At 38.0% G+C, this 9,166-nt stretch overlaps 1 protein-coding gene across 2 annotated transcripts; it reads left to right on the top strand.

The window, feature by feature from the left end:
• The first annotated feature begins 1,912 nt into the window (after positions 1-1,912).
• On the top strand, positions 1,913-6,294 carry LOC101844621 (prolactin-like). 2 transcript variants are annotated; one of them, XM_040755761.1, is made up of 4 exons: positions 1,913-2,220; positions 4,331-4,438; positions 5,049-5,144; positions 5,957-6,294. In XM_040755761.1, the coding sequence occupies exons 1-4, from the start codon at positions 2,038-2,040 to the stop codon at positions 6,137-6,139; spliced, it is 570 nt and encodes a 189-aa protein (XP_040611695.1). In that variant the 5' UTR covers positions 1,913-2,037; the 3' UTR covers positions 6,140-6,294. The 2 variants fall into 2 exon arrangements, with proteins under 2 accessions (XP_040611695.1, XP_005066329.1); XM_005066272.2 differs by having other exon boundaries at positions 1,921-2,220; positions 5,049-5,237.
• The last annotated feature ends 2,872 nt before the right edge of the window (positions 6,295-9,166 follow it).

Raw genomic sequence — 9,166 nt, 5'->3', positions numbered from 1 at the left:
ATGGTAAAATTTGAGTTAAGGAATATGGAGGGGAAATAATGTAGGCATATTATAATTTCAAATTGAAATGTAAAAATTGTAACAAAGAAATTTATTTTATGAAATTTGAAATAAAAAAGTAGCATATCTAGACTGGTAATCTCTTCAGTAAGAAATAGAAGATATCTTTCAATGTGTGTGTCTATTTATCTTGTGTAAAATTCATGAAAACATAATGTTTGAAAATTGAGATAATGCTAATTTTGACAGAAGTTTAATTTTATAATAAAAATTGTTGGTTTATTAACTTTCACACTAAATAATTTTCTGATAGTTTTTATTCTTTGGGGTATTTGAAATTAGATATTTCCCATACTTCAAACTTAATTCCCTCTTTTTCATTTGGACATTTCTAATTGTTTCTATCAAAAGTTCTGTGGAACTTGGTTTCTGAGATTTACAGGTTTTTACATCATTTTGTGTTTTTGTTTGGGGGGACTTTTTTGGTTTGTTTGGTTGATTGATTTTTTTTGGACACTTTCATTTTATGTGTATATATTTGTATTATGTGCGCATGTATACATGTTCTCATGGACACATGTGATCCTTGGAGGCTAGTGGTTTATGTCAGGAATCATCTTTGATAGATCTATCTTATTGAACTATCTCAACTATAATCACAATTTATCCACAAGGCTAGTTTTCTATCCAGTTTTCTAGGGGATTCCCTATCTATGCCTTTTAAGAAGTCTGGACTTGCCAAGGTCCTCAACTTCCACCAGGCATTTGCTTCAATTCTGTGAATTGGAATTCCAATTTTCATACATTGTGGCAGAAATTTTACCTACTACACCACTGCTAACCCTCATATTTTTATTTCTGAAAATAATCTGTGGTAGTATCACTGAGGTTTAAAATGTCAATTTAGTCTGGCAGTGTGGAGCAACCTTTAATCCCAGCATTTGGGAGGCAGCAGCAGGAGGATCTCTGAGTTTGAGCCCAGCCTTTTGGATATCCTGGCTTCTCCCTCTCCCCAGGCACTGGGCAACCTGGCCCTGTTTCTGCTCCCAACTCCTCTCCTTCTCCCGCCCATGGTTTCTCCTCCGCACCTGCCTGTCACTCTGCACCAGCCCTCTCCAGCACCTGGACCTTCTCTTTAGGGAACCTTTCCTGGTCATAGAGCCTCGGTAATCCTAGGGCTCTCTTCCAAACCTGGGATCGCTCTTCTCCAGGCTACCTTCCCTCTCCCCGGGATCCATCTTTGACAGTTGATCGCTCCTCACTGGCAGCTGTTAAAGGTGGCATGGCTGCATGGTGCATGTGTTAGGTGGCTGCATAAGGGCTCTGCATGCAGACACCCTGTGGAACTGGGGCCTCGCAGGGGTGGGCCAAGGGCAGCTCCGTGACTACGGTTTCAACGGCCCCAACTGCTGAGACTCCTTCAGAACTCTTCCCATTCCCTATATAAGCCAGTGCCTCCTGCCTGTTCTTTCTTCTTTCCATTTCTGCTTCCCTCCTTTGCTCCGTTGCCCAATAAACTCTATGTGGGTTTGTTGGATCCTGTTTTATTGCTCGAAGCTGCATCAAAGAACAATAAGCCTGATCTGCACAGCGAGTTACAGCATGGCCACAGCTATGCAGAGGGACCATGTCTCAAAAAGAATTTTTTAAAAGAGAAGGAAAGAAGGAAAAGAAAGAAAGAAGAAAGGAGAAAGAAAGAAAGAAGGAAGAAAGAAAGGGCGTTTTAATGTGGGACATATTTCAACGTTCCTCTTGAAAGGACGACAAATATCTAATGTTTCAGAGGTCGATCACCTGATGAAATAAGCACAGGTCATTGTCACATATTTGAAAAGTGGGTGTGATCAGAGCAGAGGTCACAGCATCTGTCTGATCATGTCATGAAGGACAAAGGATGAGGTGATTATCATAGTGGGTGACGTTTCTTCTCCCAAGCCAGCTCAAACGTACTAAGCTCAGGGGGCTAAACAAGGCTTCTCTAGGCAGGGTAATGCGGGGAACTTCACTGGATAGACCATTTAGGTGACTTCTATCTCTATGACTGAGGCACTTCTGCTGCCGCTGTTATCAAGCATGCTTCTGCGGCAGAACGCGGCCTCTGAGACCCAGTGTGTCTACTCACCTGAGCGTTGCGAGGTGGAGTTAGAGCTACGGTTTCTTATGATAACTTTGCTATCTCTGCTCACCAACCGGTTCACATCACGATTGCTCAATGAGTTCGTAAGTACCTCACTGACTCAAAGCTTCAAAGATGAGCTTTAGCAACAATGTCTGGGTGATCCCACAGCTCAGTGGGGAAACACTGTGATCCAAACACCATATAGCACACCTCTACAGGCACAAGGTACCATCTGCCACTGAAAGACAACCGGAAGATTGGAACAGTTTGGTGAAATTTTTCAATTTAAGGAGGGGGCGGGAGTCTTTATATTTAATTATTTTTAATTAAAAATTTTCCACTTGTGACACAAAGCCTTATAAAGTTTGGCTGAAAAGAACCTTTGACTTCCTGTTTGGTGGTACTAGGGGCTAATTCCCATCAGCATTTTCACATAGTGCACAGCAGATACCTAATAAAGCAGATCGGCTTGTAAGGAGGGCTCAAATTGAGAAGAATTAAATGAGAGAACTAACGCTGGGAGGAGAAAATCAATGATAATAACATAATAATAATAATAGTTTCTCAGAAATCCAGAGACTTGGGAGACTCTGTAAGAAGTGAGTTTGTTATTTTGAAGCAAACTGTTACATCTGTAAAGAGTCCCTGCCTTCTGACTGAAGGTGCTTTGCCCTCTCTAAGTGGGTTAAGGTGGCAAAAATGGGCAAGAACTTCATACAATTAGACACTGGCAACACAGACCTCTCCTATGTCTAATAAGCACATTCATATAATAGTATTTAATCACTAGAAATTCTTTCATTCTGCAACTTTCACTAGCAATCTTCCAATTTGTTAGGATCCTTAGTTCATTAATCTTTACAATTCTGCTCACTATAAAATTTAAATGATATATTTAACAAAATACAAATTCAATAAATATTAAGAATATGAACCATTAAGTATATTACTTATATTTTAGTTTTTCATTGTACAATATTTCTGAAAATATTATGCTTGAGTGTCTAATAACTGATTCTATTATGAACAACAGATTGCAGTTTGAATTTTTAAGGAAATTGCTGTTGTCAATGTTTATAGTGACTCAGTGATAACTTAAATAACAGAAAGTAAAGGGTTCCAGTCACAAAAAGAGAACATGGCATGTACTCTCTCACATATGGATTTTAGACATAGATCTGGGGAGTGTCAGCCAACAATCCCATGGCCAGAGAGTCTGGGAAACAGAACCTTCATTCAGTGCCTAATGGAAACAGAGGCGGACTCCCACGGATAAGCACTGAGCTGAACTCAAGAAATCCAATGACAGAGAGGGAGGACTGATGACCAAAGGGATTAAGACTGGGCTGGTTTAAGCCCCAGAAACAGCTGACCTGACAAGGATTAACACTTGAATCCCAGACTGATGCCTGGGAATCCAGCATGGGACTGATCAAGACCCCCTGAATGTGGGTGCTATTGAGGAGGCCTAGGTAATCTTTTGAGCTTTGGGTAGTAGATCAGTATTTATCCTGGGTATACAAATGGACTCCCATTCAACAATGAGAGATGCATTCTCACCCTGAACTCTTGGAGTAGGGTCTAGGCCCTGCCCTGGATGAAATGACAGACTATGGACACCCTCATAGAGGGCCTCACCCTCCCTGGGGAAATGAGGGGATATTGGGGGAGGGTTGGTGGGAGGGCATGAGAGAGGGGAGGGAAACAGAGAGGGACCTGGAATTGACATGTGAAGTTACCTTGTTTCTAATTTAAATTTAAAAATTATATGCACATACACACACACACACATACACACACACACACACACACACATATATATATATATATATATAAGAAAGTTAAGGGTTCACAAACACAATTACATATTCACTGTGCCATTAATAATCTAGGAAAGAGCATCATTAAATATGAAGTGTTTTGTGATTTTGTTTTATGTTTCTGTTCTTTCAAATACTAAATTTTTTGAAAGCATGAGAAAACAAGATAATAGTAAATCAGAGAAGTCAGTAGGCTCAAATGGTAACTAGAAATGTGGTATTAGAGATCAAATGCACTAACTACACCAAATCATCATCATCTTAATGACTAAATTTAATATTTTACACATGCTTATCCTTTAGAAGTAAACATAGACTAAATGCATTAATATACTACTCGTGGATTCATTGACTCAGTTCTCCTATTCATGAATGTTCTCATCATTTCCAGGAAAAAGAGTATGCTTCGGCTTCACCAATCCGGGACAAAATCCCCCAGCTATGCTACAATTATTCCCTTCCTGTCCCAGATAATACAACAGAAGGCCAAGACATTCAGGTGAGTCTTTGGTGTAATTTTCTCATCGAATCAACTGAAACAGTGCACTGGCTATGCCAAGCTACAGAGCATAACAGGAAAAGGAAGGACACTGGGCATCAAGGGAAAAGCGCCTAATACTGATGTGATATAGCTGCCTTCTCCTCGGGTTTCACACCTTGGGAAATTTTGTGTTTCACAGGAGGCAAATATGACATCTGGTGCAAGGTTGACAAATGTAACCTCTTAAGAGTAATTATTATAGAATCTTCCATACTATTCCTTGACATAACCAGTTGGAATATATTAAATTTAAAGTACTGAAATACATGCACACATTTCACATACATTTTGTGCTCCTTAATGATTTTGTATATCTGCTATGCACATTCTGTACATCTGGTATGCATAACAGATTTTGATTGTAAATATGAATTAATGTTAAGGAAGAGAATATATATTAATATCTATTCTGTGTCTAGACACTCACTAAATACTATATTAACCCTGTTGCAAATGATCCTCAAATAATTGTATAACACTAGTTACAAAACTATACTACATATGACATGCAATTCAACCTACAATTTTTACATGTTTTAATGTGATTTTCAATTGTTTCTATCTTGAGGGCCTTCTGAATATGACCATAGGTATGCTGGTTGGATGGAGTAACACCCTGAGGCATGTGGCCACAGATACTGCTGATTTGGAGTCAACCATCAAAGTTAGTGATTTCATATATAAAATCAGAATAATAGTTTCAAGATTCACAACACTCTCAGAACTACTGTATGATGTGGGGTCATTACTCAAAAACGTAAGTTATTGCCTTTTACTACTTTGCTTTTATCATTCATGAAAAATCTGACTCTGGTAGAAAAATGCATTTGAACTATCTCTGTTCTGGGACATTGCAATTGAGGAATGCTCATACACAGCCTCATGCCTAAGGGTTGTTGGCAACTCCAACTTTCTCCAAGGTGTTTTCTCAGCACCTCACAGCACAGGTATCTCAAGAGACAGGAACTTCTCACAGTAATTTGGACAGTGCCCCTTCTGGACAGATTGACAGTCCTCTTGAGATTTGAGCAGTTCTTATCACACTATCCCTGGTCCGTCTGCATCTTAACCACCAAGTACAGTCTCCATCATTTTGGGGACATTGATTCCAGATATTAGGTGCCAGATAGATTGCATTGAGAGCAAGAAATTCAAGACACACAAGTGGCACCTTAGAGACAACCGTCCTTCATTCAAACCCACATCTGCAGTCAAAGAGCAAGTTCTGTCTTTTTTTTTTACAGGGACATACTCCGTCTCAGAACAAGGTGCATGTTGAAATAAATGGGGAGGTCTTGTGTCTAACTTTAGATAATTAACAGATCTATGACTGCTTGCTCTAGACTCATGAAAATCCATATTTTGTAGTAAAGTTTTCCTAATTTTCTCTCAAGTCTTTTCTCAACATTTAAAAGCACTTACAGATTGATAATTACTAATAATACAATTAATAAATCGCTATCATTTGTTTCCTAGGTTCATCTTGAATTTGAGGAAGATGAGACCTACCCTGCCTCATCTGCACTGCCATCTTTACATCTGTTAGAAAATCCCTCTCGTCTTGCTTTTTATCATGTCCTCCTTGGCTGCCTGAGTTATAATGCAGAAAATATTGTCAATCAGATCAAGGTCTTGAAATGTCAACTGACAAAATGCTAGTCTGAATTCTGTCTTTTCTGCAATGCTCAGAAACGGAAGGATGTTATAATGATTCATTCCTTCAAATATTTTTTGTTGATTTTATGACTTTTCAATGTGTAAGTATGAATTGAGGGACTATTCTTTGGCTATTAAAAACTAACGTTTAAAAAATCTCATCTGGTACTCCACTAATTTGGCAAATTTAAAAGAAATGGACAATTTTCTGGATGGGTAACACATAACAAAATTTAATCAAGACCATATAAGCAATTAAAATATGCTATACCCCTGAATGAAGAAGAAGCAATCATCAAAAGTCTCTGAGACTAAAAAATAAAAAATAAACAAAATTCCCTGGGCCAGTTGGTTTCAGTGCAGAATTATGCCAGAAGGGCTAATACCAATGCTCTTCAAATACTCCTCAAGTTGTTCTACGCAATACAAAAAGAGGGAACACTGACAAACTTTTTACTAGGCTATAGTTACCCGGATACCTGAACCACACAAACTCAAAACTAAGAAAGCAAATTACAGACTAATCTCCCTCATGAACATTGATACAAAAATACTCAATAAAATACTTATAAACTGAATCCAAGAACACATCAAAAAATCATTCACCATGACCAAGTAGGCTTCACCCTAGAGAGGCAGGGATGGATCAATATACAAAAATCTGCCAATGTAAGCCACCATATTAAAAAAACTGAAAAAACCCCACATGATTATCTCATTAATACTGAAAAAGCCTTCCACAAGTTCAAAACCCCCTTGTAAAAGTTGTAGAAAGATCAGGGATACAAGGAACATATCTAAACATAATAAAGGCAATATACAGCAAGCAGACAGCCAACATAAAACTAAATGGAGAGAAGCTCAAAGTGACTCCATTAAAATCTGGAAGAAGACAAGGCTGTCCACTCTCCATATCTATTCAAAAAGTACTGCAAATTCTACCTAGAACATTAAGACAGCAAGCAAGGGGGTACAAATTGGGAGGGAAGGAGTCAAACTTTCACTATTTGCATATGATAAGACAGTATATATAAGTGACCACAAAAAGTGTACTAGGGAACTCCTACACCTTCAGTGAACTGGCAGGATACAACATTAACTCAAAATCAATAGCACTTCTATAAACAAATGATGAATGTGTTAAGAAAGAAATCAGAGAAACAACACCCTTTAAAATAGCCACAAACAACAAAATAATATCTTGGGATTGCCTTAACCAAACAAATGAAAGATGCATATGAAAAGTTGTTAAATGAAATTGAGGATTGTCCTTTTGGGGTTCAGTGAAAAATTGTGCTGGCATTTTGATAGGGATTGCATTGAATCTGTAGATTGCTTTTGGTAAGATTGCCATTTTTACTATGTTGCTCCTACCTATCCAAGAGCATGGGGGATCTTTCCATTTTCTGGTATCTTCTTTAGTTTCTTTCTTTAAAGACTCAAAGTTCTTGTTATATAGGCCTTTCACCTGTTTGGTTAGAGTTACCCCAAGTTATTTATGGCATTAGTGGCTATTGTAACGGATGATGTTTCTCTGAGCTCTTTCTCATCCCCTTTATTGTCTACATATAGTAGGGCTACTGATTTTTTTGAGTTAATTTTGTATCCTCCCACTTTGCTGAAGGTGTTTATTAACTGTAGGAGTTCCCTGGTAGAATTCTTTGAGTCACTTATGTAGACTATAATATCATATGCAAATAGTGAAAGTTTGACTTCTTCCTTTCCCATTTGTATCCTCTTGATCTCCTTTTGTTGTCTTATTGCTCTAGCTAGAACTTCAAGTACAATATTGAAGACAAATGGAGAGAGTGGACATCCTTGTCTTGTTCCTGATTTTAGAGGAATCGCATTTAGTTTCTCTATTTAGCTTGGTGCTGGCTGTTGGTTTGCTGTATATAGTTTTTATTATGTTTAGGTATGCTCCTGCTATCCCTGATCTGTCCAAGACCTTTATCATGAAGGGGTGTTGGATTTTGTCAAAGGCTTTTTCAGCATCTAGTGAAATGATCATGTGGTTTTTCTTTTTCAGATTGTTTATATGATGGATTACATTGATGGATTTTCATATGTTGAATCATCCCTGCATCCCTGGGATGAAGCCTACTTGATCATGGTGTATGGTTTTTCTGATGTGTTCTTGGATTTTATTTGCCAGTATTTTATTGAGTATTTTTGCATCAGTGTTCATGAGGGAGATTGTTCTGTAGCTCCCTATCTTGGTTGTGTCTTGGTGTAGTTTAGGTACTAAGCTAATTGCTGCCTCGTAAAAAGAATTTGGCAGTGATCCTAATGCTTCTATTGTGTGGAACAATTTGAAGAGTATTGGTATTAGCTCCTCTTGCATTTTTGGCAGAATTTCACACTGAAGCCATCTGGCCCTTTACTATTTTTGGTTGGAAGACTTTTTATGGCTGCTTCTATTTCTTCAGGGGTTATAGATCTGTTTAAAATGTTTATCTGTCCTTGATTTAATTTTGGTAAGTGATATCTATCCAGAAAATCTTCCATTTCCTTTAGATGTTTCCAATTTAGTGGAGTAAAGCTTTTCAAAGTATGATCTGATGATCCTTTGGATTTCCCCAGTGTCTGTTGTTTTGTCCCCCTTTTCCTTTCTGATTTTGTTAATTAGCATGTTCTCTCTGTGTCTTTTGGTTAGGTTTGATAAAGGTTTGTCTATCTTGCTGATTTTTTCAAAGAACCAACTCTTTGTTTCACTGATTCTTTGTATTGTTTTCTTTGTTTCTACTTTATTGATTTTAGCTCTCAATTTGATTATTTCCTGGTGTCTACTCCTCCTGGGTGAGTTTGCTTCCTTTTGTTCTAGAGCTTTCAGGTGCTCTGCTAATTCTTTAGTGTGGCAATTCTCCAGTTTCTTCATGTGGGCACATAGTGCTATGAATTTTCCTCTTAGAACCACTCTCAAAGTATCCCAAAAGTTTGGGTATGTTGTGCCTTCATTTTCATTGAATTCTAGGAAGTCTTTATTTCTTCCTTTTCCTAGGGGTGAAGCAATTGAGCATTGTTCAATTT

The sequence above is a fragment of the Mesocricetus auratus genome, unplaced genomic scaffold (assembly GCF_017639785.1).
Source record: "Mesocricetus auratus isolate SY011 unplaced genomic scaffold, BCM_Maur_2.0 Super-Scaffold_100013, whole genome shotgun sequence".
NCBI lineage: Eukaryota > Metazoa > Chordata > Mammalia > Rodentia > Cricetidae > Mesocricetus > Mesocricetus auratus.
Note: the sequence above shows the minus strand (reverse complement) of the source record. Positions and strands in the feature narration are given on the sequence as shown.

Bases quoted from the DNA above. Each gene is read 5' to 3' on its own strand.
- LOC101844621 (XM_005066272.2), top strand. From the start codon at position 2,038: ATGACTGAGGCACTTCTGCTGCCGCTGTTATCAAGCATGCTTCTGCGG. The intron at 2,221-4,330 runs GTAAGTACCTCA...CATCATTTCCAG, and splicing joins CACGATTGCTCAATGAGTTC to GAAAAAGAGTATGCTTCGGC. The intron at 4,439-5,048 runs GTGAGTCTTTGG...TTCTATCTTGAG, and splicing joins CAGAAGGCCAAGACATTCAG to GGCCTTCTGAATATGACCAT.